General features: G+C 38.8%; 2 protein-coding genes across 2 annotated transcripts; both read right to left on the reverse strand.

The window, feature by feature from the left end:
- Positions 1 to 763: 763 nt before the first annotated feature.
- Positions 764 to 7,924, reverse strand: ASNSD1 (asparagine synthetase domain containing 1). Its single transcript, XM_009808242.2, has 4 exons — positions 6,419 to 7,924; positions 4,590 to 4,771; positions 3,271 to 3,517; positions 764 to 814 (listed from the first exon to the last, which is right to left on the reverse strand). The coding sequence occupies exons 1-4, from the start codon at positions 7,898 to 7,900 to the stop codon at positions 770 to 772; spliced, it is 1,956 nt and encodes a 651-aa protein (XP_009806544.2). The 5' UTR covers positions 7,901 to 7,924; the 3' UTR covers positions 764 to 769.
- Positions 7,896 to 11,735, reverse strand: ASDURF (ASNSD1 upstream open reading frame). The gene is made up of 4 exons (XM_059820582.1): positions 11,268 to 11,735; positions 9,682 to 9,735; positions 9,056 to 9,131; positions 7,896 to 7,993 (listed from the first exon to the last, which is right to left on the reverse strand). The coding sequence occupies exons 1-4, from the start codon at positions 11,733 to 11,735 to the stop codon at positions 7,923 to 7,925; spliced, it is 669 nt and encodes a 222-aa protein (XP_059676565.1). The 3' UTR covers positions 7,896 to 7,922.
- Between the last annotated feature and the right edge of the window lie 8,854 nt (positions 11,736 to 20,589).

Raw genomic sequence — 20,589 nt, forward strand, 5'->3', positions numbered from 1 at the left:
CTCAACTTGTGTAGTGCTAAGTGTCAATTTGAATAGCATATTATCAGCATATTGCATAAAAGGCACTTCTTTTTTTTCCTGTACTGTTTGGATTGTAAGCTGGATCTTCATCTGTATTTTAATCACAGGTTCCCTCAAAATCATGTTAGTGAAAATACTAATTAGACCTACAAATCAGGAACGAGTACAAAATTCTACAAGGTCAAATGAAACCTTTTAGAATGCTATCATTGCCTGCCATAAAAATATGTTTGTACCACCTAAATGTAAGCATTATTCTTCACTTTTAAAAATGTATTTGTCGGATGCACTTTGCTGTTGCATATATAACATCACAGTATTTTTATTAATACACTGGCAATTACTAGTTACATGTTAGTTAGAAAGTTACAAGATACTTTTGTCGCTAACACCACCTTATATAGCAAGGCAACTAATTTTAAATCTTAATTATACAGACATGGAAAATAATATAACTAAAACTATGTAAAACATTAGGAAAAAATATATGCATATGTCTTTAGAGATGTATTTTGAAGAATTCGGAAGCCAGGAGCTCTTATTATTCTTAGAGAGTGCTTCAGAGTACTGAGGACTTTTGAAAATCTGACCAATCAAATACCACAGTGGAAGCTGAGCTCTTTTGGAAATGTGTTAATTTACAGTATTTCACATCAGTTTATAATTTTGCACGAGATCCAATGATCTGTATTTTTTTGAGTAAATAATCCCAGCTTTTAGGAATGCCATGTATAAACTACCTGCAAGGTTAGGGTGTTTTTGTTTTTTTTTTTTTAACAGAAATGTTTTTGTACTGACCTCCTGAACAAAAACTCAGAATTTCCCATCGGTATCAATGTCCATTTCAGAGCACCAGAGCTCAAAGAACCCGACGCATTTCTCTTTGGGTATATATGCCCCAAACTTCGGCCATGTAATCCACACTGATCAAAATTTGTCCAATTTTTGTATCGATGTAAGCTGGAGGAAGCTGACAGCAAGTGCTGTGATGATGTGCATATGAACTGATGGAAGGTTTAAACAGCAAATTCCAACAGCCAATCTCTCAAAATCTGATGGACTTCTTAATAATACAAGGGCATATCTGAATCCATCAGTGCTAGCAAAGTTGCTGTCCGGGTACATAATTCTTTTAGCTGGCCCAGCAGTCCACTGGGAATCTCCACTGAGCACTGTATGTCACCTTTTGAAGACAGCCATCTAGAGGACATGGTAGTAAGTAATTCTTGCTACTTACTTTTGTCAGACTTCACAAACAAGACACTAGCATTTTTCTGTGCTACTAAGTTTGACAAGCACGTTGCCTCATCAGTTTATTCACCTCTAGGGAACACTTACCAAGCCTGAGCATTCTTCAAGAACATTCTACAGTTTCCAAAATACAATACATGGAGAGGCTAACAAAAGAAGAGAGAGAATATTACTTAATCAAGAACTATACTAGTGTTTCCAAGAAAACAATAAAGCTCTTAAGGACAAGATTAAAAGACAGTAACATTCCTGTAGGTTGCTCTAAAATATTATAGAATGTGATTTCAGTACATCAAGTATTTTAAAACGTCTTCCCTCCCCGCTCCCCTGGAACCAAACATTTGGTCAAGAAACTCTATAAATAAGTGTATTATAAATAAAACCAATAAATTAATTTCTTATGAATAACTGGATAAATGGAAAAGTTTGCCAACATGAAATTATATTGTCTCTTTCTACTACCTAAAACTATTCAGAAGCCTTCCAAAATTATTTCCCATATTTCACTAAATATCAGAAGCCTCTTAGTTTGGAAGAGAAATTATTTGCCTAGGTATGAAAAGCACCACTTCTTTTCTTAGGTTCCTAGGTGACACATAACTTCTAGGAATACTGCAACACTACTACAGAGACAACAAGTAGTGAAGAATAGTTGCATTTCATCAGCCTTATGTTCCTCTTGGTCCAATCTCCACCTGCTTTAGAGCATGATGCAAGAACTCTTGCAAACATCCCAGGGTAAGGTACTAGGGAGTCAATTTTCCTCAGAGCACAAGTAAGAAATCTGCCAGTGTTTTGAAGCAGTCTGAAACTTAAGTTTTTGTAATAAATACTTCTTTACAGACTTGACAAATTATTTTGCAAATCTACTTACACCCTTAGAGATACTTTGTAGGAATAGATATATTATGCTTTGTATGAAAATGGATTTTTTTTTCTGGTTCGATTTTTCCTTTTCTACTGAGTTGAACAAACATAAAAACTAGAACTGTAGGGTAGTATGTCGAGTACTAAGCTCTGACCTTACCAAAAACATGGACAGCATGTATCCAGTTTTTCTTACAACATTAACTTTGCAATCCTTCCACACACAATTAGAAAAACAAGGTAACTCAAGCTTCTCTTCAGAGGAAGTCCATTTATATTTCTTTTTCAACCCTATGATTGCATCCACATGCTCCTCCAGAGTGCCTTTTTTGTTGTTGTTGTTTAAAAAGAGATCGTCCTTCAAGTACACAATGGATGCTCTGCAACTTTCGAAGTAAAAGCAGCAGAGCTAAAGCTAAAAGGAGAGGAAGCAAGCTAAGGGAGCCAACAAGGGCCAAAGAACAGCCTGAAGGGAGCTTCCCAATTTCTCTGGGAGCAGAGGGAGACCCAGGCTGGGGACCACCAACCAACCCAGCCCTCCAGAACTTGCCAAGGACTGGGAGGCTGCATGGGATGGCCCCAAAACATCAAGGGTGTGTGTGGGGTGTCTGTCTCTGAAGTAATGAAAGGGCAAGCATGATACTTGGAAGGCAGATCTCCAAGCGGTGACAAGGCCTGAGATCTCAGCTCTTTTTTGGCTCTGGCAACCCAGGCCAGCTCCTCACTGTGCCGTCCATTCTAAAACCATAACCTGACCCCTCTCCTAAAGCACAGCTGCAAGACCAGCCCTGTTCTACAACAGAGGAAAATTTACTGAATTCTATATATGTGACAGATTGGACAGACGCAATACACTTTTTGCAACACTGACATTGGTTAGGATGGGTGGGAAAGCCAACCTCTGGCTATCCTCTCTTCCCCGGAGCCCAGTGTTCCCCTTCTCCCTGAGGATGCATTCATAGTGAGTCTCTAGTACAAGTACACATCTACATGTATTACTTTGATGATTAATAATAATGTCCAAGTGTGTAAAAAACCAGACCAAACATTCTAAGAAAACTCTAAAGATTTACTGAATTTGCATACAGGATAAATGCAACATCTCAAGATGTAGTTTTATAATTCATCTACTGAATATAACTTCAGTCTGCTGCATGTGTCAGATGCTTTTTCACTGTTGCTCTCTAGTTTTGCAATCCGAGATCCAAACTGTACAGCCCTTTTTGGCAAAATGGTCGAGGCTCTAAGGCCAAACTCCTTGGCTGCAAGGCGCAGAATCAATTTCTCACCAATTCCTCGAGGTAAAGTCAAGTTAGCTTTTTCTGAGATGGGCAGAGAATTGAGGAAGGAAACAACATCTTCATCAAGAAAAGGAAACCTAAAGGAAAGATATACATAGGGAAAGACCCTTTAAAAACTTCATACAAATAGTCTTGGTTAGGGTCACAGTACTGAGGCAAGTCTCCAAAGCAGTTACACTGTCTTGGAGAAAGAAAACATAACATAACGTGTTTAAACTCAGAAGCCTGGAAGTTTTCAAAACTCAAGCAAAGAGTAAGAACATGCATCAGAAATGTTGGGTTTATACGAAACAAAAATTGTGAAGAAAATCAGAAAATACCATGGAAGAACAAGACAAATTTTAAAGTAACACTTCTCAAGATAACTTGTAAGTATTTAAAAATACTGTATGAAGCTACACTGTAACTCTGAAACAAAAATATTTACACAACAAATTCTGACAACATTTCGAATTCCAGGCATTCATATCTAATTACAAGCATGATTTACAGCATTGCCTGTCCACCACTGCAACTGCTAAACTGAAAATGTGCATCTATGAACAGATTTGGAAAAACCCTGGCACAAAGATCACATGAGAAGACCTTTCACGCACCCGAGTGGCCTCTGCTACTGGACAACACCTACGGAATTCTTTGCAAGATGGTGGTAGCATGGAGGAAGTAAACACAAATAAAATCATTCTTCAACTATTCTGACTTAACAACCAGGAAATGCAGTGGATATTGATCATGCCTTTATTGCATGGACAGGAATACGTGGCTTCTATATGTTATGCTGTCATCCTCCAAAGTCACTCCCCAAATAACGACATCAGAACACTTCAAAGTTGTGCAGAAGACTGTTCCACTTACAATAATAAAAACAACTTGATTTTGACTATTTCAACAGCTGTTGCTGCTTCTTAAAACTTCCAGATAGAAATCCAATGCTCAAGTTGCTGAATTTCATTAAGTAACAACTCTTCCACAGTACTACAGACCACTTTTTTAAAAACAAAAAAACCCCACAACACAGTACGCATTACAAAACTGCAACATAACTTAGAGACAATAAAATGCATAGAATTTTCAATTAAGCTTTCCGTTGGAGTGTTAAAAGCAGAATCTAACCTGCAAAACCAGTTTTGCTTCATGTTAAAACAATACCTGGCTTCTTTTCCGTGATCACCAATAATCCTGTCGTCTCTACCAAGATTTCTAGAAGAAATGCGATCCAACTCCATTTCAAGTTCTTTATTCAGACCCCCTAAGCCATATTTTTTGAAGCAAACACGATGTCGAGAATACCCAGCAAGCTGTTCATCTGCTCCAATTCCTGTAAGCACAACCTAAGAAAACAGAATAAAAGAAGTATTTCTTAATATCTATGCAAGCTAATAATATGGAACAGATCTTAAATGTTTAACTACATTTTCAGGAAAAGAACTTTAATACACATCTTCTAAATATACTACCTATCATGATGGGATGTGCCTTACACATTTACAGAGACTGAAACAGTTCCCCACAGTCACTGGAAACTTGAAGTAGGTTCACAATCAGAGCTAAAAGTACACACAAACATTTCTACCGAGGCAAGGAAAAAACACCAAAATAATGTTGTGTGTATCACAAATACACCAGTATCTTTGAAGAATGTCTTTGTTAGTTCCTATTACAATAAACAGCACGTGTTAAGCACTAGCCTTTATCAAAAAAATTGTTGCCACAGATTACACAGTATGTCGTAGGTTCTAAATAGTCATCTGAATGTGCACCCAGATTATTATTAATTTACTAGCTACTGGGTTAATAACAACTGCATTACATGAAAGAGAAGTGTGTCTCATTGTTCTGTCTTCTCAATGATAAGCACATAGAACGTTATCAAGAGAAAAACACTACTCTGTCTGGTCCGTTACTGTGCCTTCAACAGTAGTTCACTATAAAAGTGGAAGTCTCTTAACAGACAAGTGTGTTTTACTAATCTGACACCAGCTAGTGGTCAACTACTTTTTTATCTGTGCACACTAGTAAGTAACTGATGGGAGAATGACAACTTCACTTTATGCTTTATTAACTCATGACCCATTTCAACGTATTCTGGACCTAAGATGAATTTGTATGTTTTGCAAATCTGAGATGCACATCCTTACGTAGATCAGTCAACTAAATTAACCGTGTCCTACAGCAGCAGTTTTTACACAAACTACTGCGCTTGCTGGGGTTTTTGTTGGTGGTGTTTTTTTGTGTTTTTAAGATCTGGCAATTAGTAGAAAAGTAAAAAAAGCCTCAAAAAGCAAAGGCAGCAGTGAACTGCAAACTCCTGAAACTGAACAGTTTATTCTTCCCTACACAAACCATCAGGAATTGGGAAGTGAGAAATAAGAATCAAATTCCCAAGAAAATCATCCAGTTACTAAAAAGATTTTACATAAAACTACATACATGAAAATAAGTTACAAAAAAGAAAGAACTACTTTTTGTAGTTCAGTCATTCAATCAGACTCTAATTACAAAAGATTCCAAGTAGTCATCTTGTCTGCCATTATTAATTGTGATTTTGTCATATAGTGTGCCTAAGTAACAAGCTAGTAATTTTACAGCTGTTGGGATGCTGGCACAAACCAGTATTACTTAATACTTCATTAATGTTTATCTCTAAATTTGTTAACCTATTCAGTTTGGATTGAATGGCAGTTACCCACTACTGGAGTTGAAACACTGAAAAATGATAGATGATTGGTGTTATTTTTTTCCTAGTCACACTGTTGCTCATTCAAGCATAATGAAAAGCCATACACATTACATGACAAAAGAACTGAATGCAGTTTTTAACTCCAGAATTACACAAAGATTATCAGTATAGAAATATTCTATATTCTGCCACTGAATTTCAGAAGCCTTATGAATATTGAAGACCCCTGCTGATTTCTGAAACAACAGAACTGTTTTTACATTCACAGGTCAAGCATAAGGCAGAAAACAATCAGTACCTTTGCAGGACTTTTATATGGTTTCAGTTCTCCTTGATTACTAATAAAACCCTCTCCTCTGGAAGCAAACCAAATTGCACAGCCAATGCTGTCATCCAAGACTGTATCCAGTGGATAAATTAAGTGATTAATGCATTGTTGTCTCATTTTTTTCAATTCCTCTAGTGTAACATTAATTTCCACAAAGTTCCAGGTTCTTGAAGGGTTAATGGCTTCCAATTCTTTCAGACCTGCCCTACCAGTGATTCTGTCAGGAACATCAAAGCAAGATAAACAAGCACCAGTTTTAGCATCAAGATCTTTAAAACTTTCTTGAGGACAAAGCAAATCAAGCTTTACTTCCCGGCTGGTATGTTTTTTAGTGGTACCCTTTTGCTTAGCTTGTTCTTTTATCATGAAAGCTACATTGAGAAGATCAATTGGTTCCCCTAAAGGCACATGTTTATCAGCAAGGGCTGCAATAACCATAGAATCAATGCCACCAGAAAAGAGCACCGCCACGTGTGCTTTCCTATTAGACATGCTTGGAACTTCTCTTGTTTTCTGATCTTCATCTCTAAAGACAGATAAAACCCGTCTCTTCACCGCTTCATTTAAAACATCAGTAAACTGATGGACTAATTTTTTCTTGTGTTCCTCTGCAAGAAATCCTTGAAGGGTTTCTACAGAAACCATATGGGTAATGTTGCTAATATTAGTGCCTGGACATTCATCTGAAGCTTCAGAAATTGTTTTATTTAAGGGGATAACTGGTGCTCTGAGACACAGTTTTGATTCATTCATCACGAGAGGTATGTGGTTTGGCAAGTCTTTTGAAACTTGGTCCAGAACATTAATGAATATTTCTTCTACTGCTTTCTCTGTGCAGCTGTACTTCCATGGAAACAACGTTAAAGACAAAGATTTAGCTGTTGCACAAGCTTTGAGATCAATTTTGAAAATTCCAGATGCTGGGACTTCTTGCCATTGGTTACCTGATTTGGAATAAACACTTACAGATGTGAGACAGAAAGCATTGTCAACCTCATTATTGAACTGCCAAAGCAAACTACGACGACCAAAATAATCTCTGCCAAACCATAAACTGTGTCTAGATGCTTGATAATAAATAAAAGACCATGGACCCCGAAGTGATGAAAAGAGTGACAAAATGTCTGCTTCACTACAGCATAATGCAAGATGATGAAACATTACTTCAGTGTCGTTCTCTAGATCTCCTACATGCAGTCCATTGAAAATTTCTCCATTCCAAAGAAAAATATTGCCACTGGCATCTTCCAGAGGCTGAGGAGTCATCAGTCCTCTCAAGTGAAGTACATGGCCAGAAAACAGACACTCATACGAGAGATCAGATGCAGTTTTTGTCAACTGTTGGCTACTGTCTGGTCCTCTTCTTCTAAGATGGCAGAGTATGTCTTCATTAAAGAAATCATGAATAGCACGCTGGCTACACAAGGTAACAACACAACAAATACCACACATTGTGACTTTGAATTCAGATGGACTATTTCTTGATTTTAGTTTTTTCTGAATTTTCCATCTCCTGATGTGCCTTCTTTAATTCATCTAATGTATCTGTGTAAGAGAAAAACACATAAATAATCAGTTTCATAAACTGGTAAGTTTATGAGTAAGTTTATGAGTAGATAAATTTAACAGTGTATCTAAGAAATGAGTAACTCCAGCCACTTGTTCAATTAAAGAGATAAACGTGAAATGCTAAGTAACAAAACCACTATAGTATTGATGTAACACAAACATAGCTCACTGTGGCTTATTCCTCTTTAATTATACAAAGATGACGATTTTTTTTTTACTCCCGAAGAAAGCCACAGTACAATTATAAGAATTAGGGGAATGGCCAACTATTGCCTATATAATCCGTATGATTTACACATTTGTAATAATAATATAAGTGAACTGTCAATTAAAATGTCAACACTATTATCTAGGCTGCCCGGGGAGGTGGTTGAGTCACCATCCCTGGAAGTATTTAAAAGACGTACGGGTGAGGCGCTTAGGGATATGGGTTTAGTGGTGGACTTGATAGTGTTAGGCTTACGGTTGGACTTGATGATCTTAAAGGTCTTTTCCAACCTAAATGATTCTATAAACTCAAAGGAAAGAACATGAAAGTAGCACCTGTTCATTCAAAAAAATAAATTTATACTTCTAAATTCATACATTCATCAACTCTCTTTATCATCCGTTCTCCTACCTTCATAATCCCACAGATCCATTCTTTCAACTACCTAAAGATTTCTAGCTTAGCCTCCAGTTTAACTCATCATTATTTTCTTCCTACTCATCCCATGCAACTTTTAGACTTCTTTTTTTAAGGGACAAACCACTATACAGTTTCGCAAAGGGCACTGAGAATAGTGACTCCTCTGTGGGGCAGACATTCTCACACTTCCTACATCTTTAGCACTTGCTCTTTTATCACATCCACATATCAAGTGGAAGCACTTTCACATTCATCCAACCCAGAAAAACAAGCACATGTCTGAAGTCTACTTTGCATTTGATATACAGTTGCCAGTTTTTCATTTTAATATATCTTTGAAATCACTAACAGCTACAAATGCAGCTTTTAAATGGTTATCTATTTGCCCAACTTCTACACTGCAAACTTACTTTTGCATTGAGACAGTGTTTCGGTTCGGTCTACAAGGAAGAATATGTTGCTGTTGGGTTGCTGCCTATAAACTTTCTGTAAAACAAAAACAACGCTTCATTAAGTCAAAGCAACAAACTCTGGCAACGACACTGCAGCAGAAGCTAATGTAGGTCCACCAAGATACCCCTTCACTTTTATGCCAGAAGGATAAGTTCTGCCCTGACAATACCAATATTCTCATGTCATACCATCAAAAACATTTCATGATCAACCCATAACTATTCTGCATTTCTCTTCTCCTCAAGCATGAGGGATCACATTCTATTTTAAAACACATACACGTGAAAAGTGAGAATACTTCATGAAGTCTTCTGATGAACTCAAACATCTTAATGAAATAACTCAGATAAACCATAAAAAGGCAAAAAACCCCAACAACGTACCGTATTACACTGCACCAGTGTACATAATCAAATAATTTGGAGGACAAATTATTTTGAGAACAGCAGACTGCATCTGTACTAAAATCTGTATTAAAACAAATTAATGACAGTGCGCTCCAATTCTGTTTTCCCTTTTGTCTCTATGCTTATTTCTCTGATGGTAAAATGAAATAGTCAAAAGCAAATTTGTAAATACTTACCCTGTTCTTCTTCAAATTAGAAAGCTCATCAACTACAACCTTCTGCTCTTTAATCTGAAAGGCAAATGATACACCTCAATTTAATTATTAAAAATAAACCACTGTATTATAATCCCGATGGTGGACACACTGATATTTTGAGACAGCTATATGCATATATAGTTGCTGTTCTCTGAATGGATCATTGAAGACAAAGTGGAAGTAGATATAAAAATTAAATACTAAATAACTGCTCTAGAAACGGGTTATCTCACATGGACTGACATTTGTCCTATCCTCAAAAGCAATCACTACTGGGAAGTCAGTGTACCTCTAGCTATTTATAATCAGAGAACACATTTTTCCCCCAGAAGAAAAGAAAACAGGCAAACAACTAATTAAACATGAAATAACTTTAGAAAACAAAATTTAGCATAATATCTACAATAGACTTTATAATCACAGGTATTCTCCAGATTCAAAATCAAACCAATAAAAACGCAAAACCGTTAAAACTGTATTAAGAGCAACAGAAGCCTTTCTGTTGCTCTGGAGTTTTGCACAAACTGCCTTAGTGGGCTTTACCACTCTGTTCAACTGCACTGGCAGAGGTGGCAGGTATTCCCATTTTCTTTTACAATGACAGCTGTCAATGCTAAAGAGCAATCAGGAGGACTATCATCGAAGCCAACCAATAGAACAAAATCTGGTCAGTGGGTACTTAATGCTTTTTGTTAGAAACAAACAATATGGTTTTCTTTGATTTTCCTTTGTATCTCCTGGAATTGGTGCAACAGTAGAAAGCTGCCCCAGAGCTAGGTTAGCCAAACTGAACACGGAATACAGAAAAGACAACTTTTAGAGCAGCTACATCAATATCTCATATTTACAATTCCAACAGACAAAACAGCAGTGTCATCTTTTGCTATGGAATAAACCAGCCACTGGAGCGTAACAGAAATTACAACCTGCAATACTGTTATGTCCTAGCTTTACAGCTTCCCAGGCAATCAAACATACCACTGACTTTATACCATATGGAAAGGAAGTCATTTTTTCAGGGAAAGCAGTTCCACAGGACTTGACAAATTGTTTATACTAAAAAAAGTTATGGGCACCATGGAAAACAGAGCAGATTTATGAAGCATGCCAGCCTCTGTGACTGAAATCCCTTGGGACTTTTTGAGCAGATACAGCTGAAGCAGATACTACAGAGGAAAACCTCACTGCGACTCACCTCACATTTCGAGCTCAACTTGTAGCTTGGTAGTAAGAACCAAAAACCCAATTTGGCAAGAGAGCTAACAGCGACGCCGACAAGAAGTCGCTACACGAGACGCTCTCCTCCAGGCCCTACAAGGAAAACCCCGTACCACAGGAGCCCCAGCTTCCTGACGGGACTCGCCCTCCTCCTCCTCACGCTGATCACACCCGCGGTTACAGCCTTCGAGGGGCCGCCGGCCCCCCACCCCCCGGCGGCACGGCCCGCGCAGCCGACAGCACCTCGGGGACCTGCGGGGTGGACACGGGGCCGCGGCCTCGGGCGCCGCCGCTAGCCGCACCGCGGCCCCCTCCCTCCCGCCCGGCGGCGGGCCGCCTCAGCTCACCCTGCGGCTCAGCTCCTCCTTCTGCCGCAGCTTCGCGCTCTCCCCCTCCTCCTGCCGCGGCGCGCGGCCCGACATCCCCCCGCGCGCACAAACCCGCCGGCGGCGGCGGCGGCAGCGGAGACAGCCGCAGCTCCGGACGCACCACCTCCCAGTGGGCAGAGCCAGTCGCGACAGAGCATGCGCAAACGGCCCGGCGGGGGCGTGCGCGCATGCGTAGGGCAGGGCCCCGCGGAGCACCAGCCAGCAGGCGTAACTGCGCACGCGCGAGCCGGTGGGCGCCAGCGGCGGGGCGGGGACGTCGCCGTTGCACCTGCCGCGGCCGCCGCTGGCGGTAACGGACGAGGGGGTCCGCGCCTCCCGGAGCCGGCCCGTTGTCCGCACGGGCCGTAGGCGACATCCTGGCCCAGTGAAAGAGTTCCCGGGAATCATAACGCTCGCGGTGAGCTGTCGCCTTGTCCGTGAGGGCATCGGCAAAGCCAAGGTGAAAACGCTGGAACGAGGGCTGGAAACTGGGCCTCGTAGAGTGTGAAAGGGAAAAAAAAAAAAAGAGATAAAAAAGAAAAAGAAAGGAAGTGCTTTGCCTTGGAACTGTTTGGTGTGGTGGTGACCCGGGACTGGAATCGGACAGCTTGCTCTGAAACACCTTTAAGCAGTTTGCTTAAAGGTATTCCAGAGGAGATATGAATTATATAATATTTACAGATATTAAGATTATGTGTTTTCTTCTTTGGTAGGATGGTCTTAATATTCTGTCTCTTCTATTCTACTGTAGATATATCACAGAGATGCATCTGTCTTCCTGTCTTTATAAATACGTCAGAGAAGAAATTGTTAGTGGCAGGATGATGACAGCACAAGGAACAAATAATATTATCATGATTTGCTATCATAAGTAAATTTAGGCTGAGAAATGGTAAAAGGAGCCAAGTACTGTGACAAGAAGGTTTTGAAAATGTCTTCCAGTAGCACCAATGAGGAACAAAAAATTAATTTAAGCTGGAGTTTGGTTCACTTATGAAAGGAATTACATGCTTTGATCACTGAGTTAATTGGTGAATGAACTGTGTATCACAGGAAATCAGAAGTCTGCTGATTTTCATGGAAAATAGATCATATATTTACTAATGAGTATTGGTGGATATCAGTGGGGAGTTGGGGTAAGACTTTGTCAAGGTGGTTGTTGTAAGAATATTACAGTTATTTTTTGGTCTCATGTCATCCCTTTCTGTCTTTTTAAATATTGTTGTGTAATTATTCTAAAGACTCAAGAGCCATTCCAAACTTACAGACTACTGTCGACAGCTTAGTTGGTATAGATATCTCATAAAATCCTACAAGTCCTTATGCTACTGACTGCACTGCAAATATTTTGCACATCTTCATGAATTATTTGAAATATATGCTACTTTAATAAGTGAGGTAGGAGTGTTGACTTTTACTGCTTTGTGATTTGTGGCTTACATAATCATACGTGTTATGTATTTTGATAATGCTTACAACTTGTGAGCAAGATTACACCTTGGTTTAATGGCATCCATAAGCTTGGTTGGAATGTCCATGATATTGATTGGAATTTTTGGCAATGGTATAGGGAGGATGAGGATTTTGGCTCCTAGTAGAAGCATGAAAGAAGTCCATTTGGCTGTAAGAATATTTAACAACACAGTAACTTGCAAATGTTATGCTTATTTGCTTTTAACAGAAAGAGAAACTGAAGTTAGTTTCATCAAAGGTCAGTCTTGCTCTTCCCTCCACCTTCAGCCACGCACTTCTGCCTCCACCCTTGCATCAACATGGCTGCTTGTGGGATTGTGTGGTGAGACAGGTTAGGTAGCTGATCTGGCTTTCTCTGCAGTGTACCAGTGCTTATGTGATTCTGGCAGTCCCCAGGCAGATTAACTGAAGCTGCTGGGGAGCTGTTGCCTAGGGTTGGAGCAGTTCTGGGGCTTGTCCTTCAAATTCTAGAAGAAATACACATACCTGGGTCACATACAACAGTTTGGATGCTATTGCTCAGTGTGCTTTGTGGTTTGTCACTCTTGCCTGTGGAGTAATTTGTTTTACCCGAGTACCTCCCAACCCTCTGCTGCCTGAGTATTTTATTTGTTGTTGATATGTTACAAAGGTTGATGATCAAGTAACGCAGTAGTCAAAGTATAATTTCTATACTGATGATCCTTTTCATGTTCAGTAATAAATATAGTTAACATTTATTAATCAAAAATTCATCACTGTTCTGAGAATGTTTTGTCGGTCGGTTAGAAAGAGTGATGAAAATGGTCTTGAGACGTAATAGCGAATGTAGAATGTTTTCAGCTTCTGGTCTAATCAAGAATTGCTGATTCTTCTACTGATATGGAATGTGCTTTTGATAAGTCCTTTTTAAAATAAACAGATTCCTGTGACATGATTACTCCTGAAATTATCCACATTCACACCCAATAAGATCAGTTGTGTTTAAAACTCAACAAAGGAAAAGGTTGGCACCTTTTATTTCCCCGTGCAGAGCTGTGACATCTTAATTCAACCTTATTTCAGCGCTGCTGTAGTTCTATTGTTTGCTATGTGCTTGCACTGCTCTTCATGAGAGGTGGTGAGGTGACTCAGGAGCTGATCTGGCTGACAACTAAGTGGGCAATGTAGTTCAGTGATACATCTCTGGTCAATCTGCTTGTGTCTGTGCACTTCTCTTGTGCCAGCTCTGGTGCTCTGAACTATTTCTAGCATAAAACTATTTTTGGGAGGTTAATAATGCCTGACACAATAAAGTATCAAGGAATATTTCAGGGTCTTTTAAAGTCCTCACCTTTTCAGCGTCTGGGATCTTTAAAAATATACAAAATAATGCAAATTACCCAATAAGCAATGTAACCAGTTACAAAGCAGGCAGTATTACTGATGCCAGAAAATATTTGAAGTTGCCATCACCTGTTAGCAATCACATGTATCCTCAAATAACCAAGCTCAAGCTCTGACAGACTGTTGTTAAAAGCATGCTGACAATGTTAGGCCATCCTTCTGAAAACTGCTATCCATCTTGAAGACCTCTTTTGAAGATGTTGGCAGTATGTTAGTGTCAGATGATTTTACGGATGCAAGAGGTACAGGGTAGCACTGATAATGCCTTTGGGGCTTAGCAGTGCCAAGTTCCCATGCTTTGCTCAGGGCTAGAAATCTGCACATACTCAGTTCTGTATCTGAGCTGATGCTTGGTAACATGTTAAGCCATGATAACTTTATTGTGCGTTCAAACTTGAGTCATTTACTAGGTTCAGCTGTAAGTAACTGTAATCTGAGGAAACTAGTCATGCTTTAGAAAAAACATTCTTGAAGGTCCTTGGAACTGAACAGTGCCAGGACAATTGTAGCTCTAATGTTGGCCACAAGAGAGCAAGCCGAAACTGTGCTGGCTGTTCGATGAATCCAGAGATAGTCAAAGAAAGAATGGAGCCTGGGATATAAGACAGGTAGATGAGGTGTCTAGAAGGGGGAGAGCACCGTCAGAGGGTATTTGCATTTATGTTATTTTGTCTTTTTTGGAATATTTTAAATTCTGATTCTGGGTTATTTTGTATTCAGACATTGTAACTTCAGAATCCATGTGAGTAAATTCTGAGATGTAACATTGATCTCTACATTAACTTCTCAGTTGAACCTAAATTTTAATAATTACTAATTCATACTAGTCTAAGAAAATTCAAATTGCTGAAATTAATTGGGTTTGCTTTATGGTAATCCTGCTAATTTGATTGAGACATTAGGATTTGAAGGGAGTTAGGTTAGTTTACACAACCAGGGATCTGGATTTATGTACCGGAATCTATGTAAAGTGGTGGTTTGTTTCCTTGGCTTAAGTATCTAGATTATCAATTGCACAAGAAATCTTGCAAACCCTCTAATCATTCTGCTTTAAAAGTCATATTACTGCAAACAAAACAAGAAGTCTGAGCACTTCTATAAGCGTGAAGCACAGTCAGTTTTTTCAGTATTTACTTCTGATACACTGTTAAAGCAATCTGAGAACTCCTTTGCACAAAATTTTTGCATAGTTCAGATGCATAAAATTCTTAATTTTCTGATTAAAAGCAGAATTTTATCACTTTCACATGGAAGATTTTAAGGCTCTTGTGAAAATAGCTGAGAACTTGTGTAGCATCAGTCTATCATAAGTTTTTACAATCTGATTGCATTCCTTAAAGCTTCTAAAAGTGCTGGACCAAGCAGCTTGTTTGTAAAATACGCCCATCAGTCTTTCATCTGATGATTTAAATAGAAGAGGGTTTAAAAATAGACTTTTCCAAGTCTACTCTGTGTTCTTCAGTGTAAAACTGAAGTAACTCTAATGAATACAAGGGCCTTTTTCCAGGTCTTATGTTGTTGTAGCCGAGAACACAGTTTGACCTTTAATTCTCGTAATCTTTCCTTCCTTAGTGCAGAGCACCTTGTTGTGCACTTTGCTAGAGTTTAAAAGAGAGTTGAGAAGTTCTTGTGAGTGGTACTTTGACTTAGAAAGGTAGAACTAAAAGATTTTGTTTTGTCTCTTGTTTATGAACTCTCTTTTGTTACAGAGATTTCATAACCTGGCACGGCAGTCCCTCACATGCTTTGAATAACCAACACACAGGTTTACTATAGTAACTGTCTAGTTTGAATATAGGATCAGATTTCCAGATATACATTTTGAGCAGTGAATGTTCAGGGATCTTAAAAAATCAAGTGCTCTGTCTTACAACAACAAACATTTTGTTTGCAGTATGAAGCTGGAAGCCTGGTGGCTGGAAACTGGAAGCCCTTCTGTTGATGCCGCTAAGGAGCAGGGGTATGAGTGGCTTAGAACTGCTCGTGAACACTGGATGGACCTATGCCTAATTTGCGTTACCTTGGATTGGGGCATCTTGATGCAAAATCAGATCACTGCTAATATTTCTGCCTAATGAGAAAAGGAAAATAGAACTTCACCAAATATGCTCCAAGTGAAGAGTTCGCCTGTCCGGTAGTCTGCTTTTTGCAAGCTGAGCTAGGAAGCCTGGAGAAGACTAGAGGACTAATTATGTGGTCACTTCTATTTCCTGTTGGGAGCGCCTCCCTGACAGTAAGTACTGTGTTTAATACTACGTACAACTGATATTTTCTTGAAGATAAACCATAGAGATTAGATTGCTTTGAAGGAGTAGGCAGGCCTGAGCAGGATGGGCTGAAGGTACAGAAGTAGCTGCGTGCTTGTGTTACTCTAATGTGAGTGTCCTAGAATCAGGGACTTGGTCATTTTGGCTGAGGTAGGTTACAGTCCCATAAAGCATGTTCCCATAGACACAAAATGGACCTGCCTAAGTCTGAGCTTGGGCAGACCAGAACATGTCTAAGTCAGCTGGAGAGAGGTGGAAATGCCTAATACCTTTGCAAGGCTCTCTGAGGCAAGAGTGAAGGTAAGCCTGTTTGTTCTAAGACGCCCAGTTGGATTAGGATCTTACCTAGATTGATTTATTAAATGTGTTGATCTCAACTGCTTTTTGTCCCTTTGTTCTCATTGTTACAGACATTTGCACGTAGTGCTTGCTAGCAAGCAAATATAGCCACCTGGACACCAAGGAGAGAAAATTTAGCTTTTTCAGGTTTGGAGAGGGGAGTTATTTGAAAGAAAACTCTTAAGTTTTCAAATTCTAATGTGCCAGAGGCCATGTTATCAGACAGTTCGTTGGCCTTCACTTATTTCTTTGTTTCTTATGTTATTGTGTTTTCTGTGTTATTTCACTAATTCTTTGTGTCTTATGCTATGCTGAGGGTTTCCCATTTACCCATTGTCCTCATTCCTCTCTAGCCATTTTTTTTTTTTCCCCTCTACTTGAAGCTTTGGTACAAATCAGCCTGCACACATGGCAAAACAACCTCGACCCAAGTAACTGAAATCTTATTAGAGCTTTCAGTTTTGGGAGTTATACTTGTTCACCATCATTTTATGATGAATATGATACGCAGTGCTCTGACTGCTTTAAGGGTCCATAGAACTCAAAATGCCTGACCAAGGTAGATAGAGAGGAAATCTAAGCCAAAGTTGTGTGAATTGGCAGAGTGAGGAACAGAACTTTGAGGTCCTGGCTTTTCTTCACATGTTCCGCCTATAAACATTACTATTTCCGTGTTTAAATTACTATTTCCATATTTTAGATGAGGCTATTTTTGCATTATGAAGCCACAGTCAGAAAACTACTCAGTACAAAAAAAAAAAATAATCACTGCACTGAATGGTGAATTTTTATCTATTTTAACTTTATCGCAGTTTTTATGTTGACTGTTTTAAACCATCATGCTTGCTTGGCAGCCTAGACACTTCATCTCAGTAGCTGAAAGGAAAATAGTCTGCTGCCCCATAAAAATTTGATCAGAATAAGGATTCCACAGCTAGGTGAGCTCTGACAGGAAAACTCACACAACAGATCTCATGAAATGTGTATTTTTGAATATCACAGGACAAAAGCATCTTCCATTTATCATGTTGACATAAAACCTGAAGAAAGGCAGAATTCACTAGTCGCTGTGTCCTATGCATTACTGTGATTGTCATCTTATTTAAAGTCTAAACATTACTGAGATTTAACTGTTCTCCCCAACTATCCTCCTGTGAAACACCATCACTGATCCTATACCCTTTCCCACTTTTACCACGATTTTTGGAGTAATTAGAGCTGTTACAATTAAGGAAGAAGGACATATAGTAGTACCAAAGGGCTGTATCTACTGTGAGGTGTAAGAACCTCATTTTTAGATAGTGTAATAGCCCTCAGAAGGTTTCCTTCTCTTCCAAGGCAGAACCACTAGAAGCTAAGAAACCTGCAATGAGAATGTTGGTAGGCTTTGAATGTTAATAGTTAATATTATCTGTAGCTGATACGGTTACTTGAAATGCAGTACTACTGACTGAGTTCCTAGTATTCACAGTGCTGATTTATTAATATGATAGTTCATCATTTGGAGCAAGAATAACCACAAGGCAAAGAGAGGCATTGTTACGTAATTCCTGGTATGTATTTTAACTGGTGGGTATTTAGCAAAACATTGACCATGGCTCAGACTCTTAACAGTAGTTTAGGTAATAGAAAGCTTAAAAAAGGTCTTTCTGCCAGTGACATACGTTAGCATATGTGACAGAGATAGCCTAGATAAATCGTACGATCTTGCAACATTGAACATTAGAGTAACATACCGTTTTTATAAATATTCCAACATTTCTTTAATGAAAGATACTGCGTTTAGCACTTCTGAAATTAAGACAGTAAGGTAGCTATCTAGAAAAAAAAACAACCTAAAACTAACATTAGATACCTGTAAGTTAAAATCTCAGCCTACACACATTGTAAGTTCAGTCAGTGCTGTTAGACCAAACTTTTAAAACCGTCTAAAAATAATATGAGGATATCAGTGTAACTTGACAGACAGAAGTAGTAACCTTGGTTAGCAGTGGAAGTCAGAAATAAGAAAACTGCATTTAGAACAATCAATCTTTTCCAAATTTTGCTTACAGTCTGAATAGGTTGAAGGTGACAGTATATGTCAGTATCAGTTTACATGGGCATAAAGGAGGAAAATTTAGAGTGGCCTAGCAGTAGTAGCATATGAAGCTAAACTATGGAGCTACCCTTTCTTGGTAGAATTGCAAGCAACGACATGAGCAAGATATGACTACATTTGATTCTCTCCAGACCAGAACAAAGAAGAGGCATGACAATGAAGTGTAATGAAAGAACATAAATTTCTAGAATTATTCCAGTCCAAAAGGATGAAAGTTCTCTCAAAAGAAGGGAAAACTGGCAGCTGTTTTTCACTTTCTTTGTATCTTAGCCTTGTCAGCTGGTTTCCATCCTCGCTGAGATGTTGAAAAATTATTATCAGGGAGACAATGAATTTCAGTCCTTGATATGGAGCTGAAAATAGGTACTTGAGGAATATGGTATATTTTTCTAATGTGGACTATGTGTATGTTACGTGGATATGGCTCTTCCTTGTAATGCACCAAAAATAGTCAGTAGTGTTCTGTCAGTCATAAAACTATGTCAGTATACTTGTATCTGAATTACAGGACCAAATTGGTACAATGAAAATTCTGCTACTTCCGATACATGGCACTCTGGGGGGAAAAAAGAAGTGGGTTAGAACATAAGATACATGCAAAGAAATACAAACAAGAAAACCCAATTTGTTTCAAATGCTGGTTACACTAAAAAAGGTGATCCATGTGGCAGAAGTTCTTTTGTTTTTTTGAAACCATACCACCTGCTTTAACAAGATGAGATGGATTTTTCTCCTGTTTCCTGATCAAGGAGGAGTTGCAGTGTGTACTTTCTCAGAGAAGAGAAAGAAAGTGGAGTGTGCAACTAAATTGCTTGGGAACTTGTTTCTCAGTTGTTACAGGTGGACAGCTAAGCATTTGGGAGGAATTTCAAAAGAATAAATGTGTCTGCTGCTTTTAACTTAGACTAGGAGAACTACAGTTTTCTAGCACAAGTCCATGATAAAAAGGAAAAGTAAGCTACATATTCCTTTGGCAGCAATCTGCAAAAGCATTTATATTGCAGTAATAATGTGTGTTTATAGTATGCAGAAAGTAATAAGTGGTTAATTAATCCCCAAAATGGCTGTTGGAGACCATTTTAATTTGTGCATAACACAAGTTAAATAGGGGACTGTGATAAATTGATCTGTCCCATTCTCACTGTTCACATCAATGTCAGGATTATAATTCACTCCGTGGTTTATTGCTATGTAGAATGCACAAGACTGTGCTACTCCCTTTTGAGGAAGTGTTCAGACTTCACGTTTTGTAGTCTGTAAGTGTGGTCAAAATCCTCTTATGAACAGTGTTCGAAACTCAAAAGGCAATTCAAAACTTAAAGCAATCCTTAGGCATAAAGAATATGGTCAAGATGTTGACAGTGGGACTGCAAGGATTGTTGAGGTATCTGTACCAGTGAGTAAAAAAACCCACACCCAAGCCCCTGAACAGTAGTGTCACAGGCTGTGCCTGGCTTATTGGTGAGCAGAGTTTAAATGCTAAGTTTGTCACAACTGTTAAAGAATTTATGCTGTGTTCAGCACAATTAAAGCAGAATAGACAGGTTTGGCAAATACCTGCTGAAAAGGCCTCGTAGCCAGCCCTTGCAACTATCAGATTTACTCTACTAGTTAAACAGCTACTGCAGAAATTACATTAAGATACCTGATTTAAAATTATATTAACTAGAAGGAGGTCATGATCTTTTTAAAAATCAGAGGAAGATTATTATTAGTCTTTCTTTTTTTGCGTTTGACTTTTTATCTGAAGTATTTA

The sequence above is a fragment of the Gavia stellata genome, chromosome 8 (assembly GCF_030936135.1).
Source record: "Gavia stellata isolate bGavSte3 chromosome 8, bGavSte3.hap2, whole genome shotgun sequence".
NCBI classification, from domain to species: domain Eukaryota; kingdom Metazoa; phylum Chordata; class Aves; order Gaviiformes; family Gaviidae; genus Gavia; species Gavia stellata.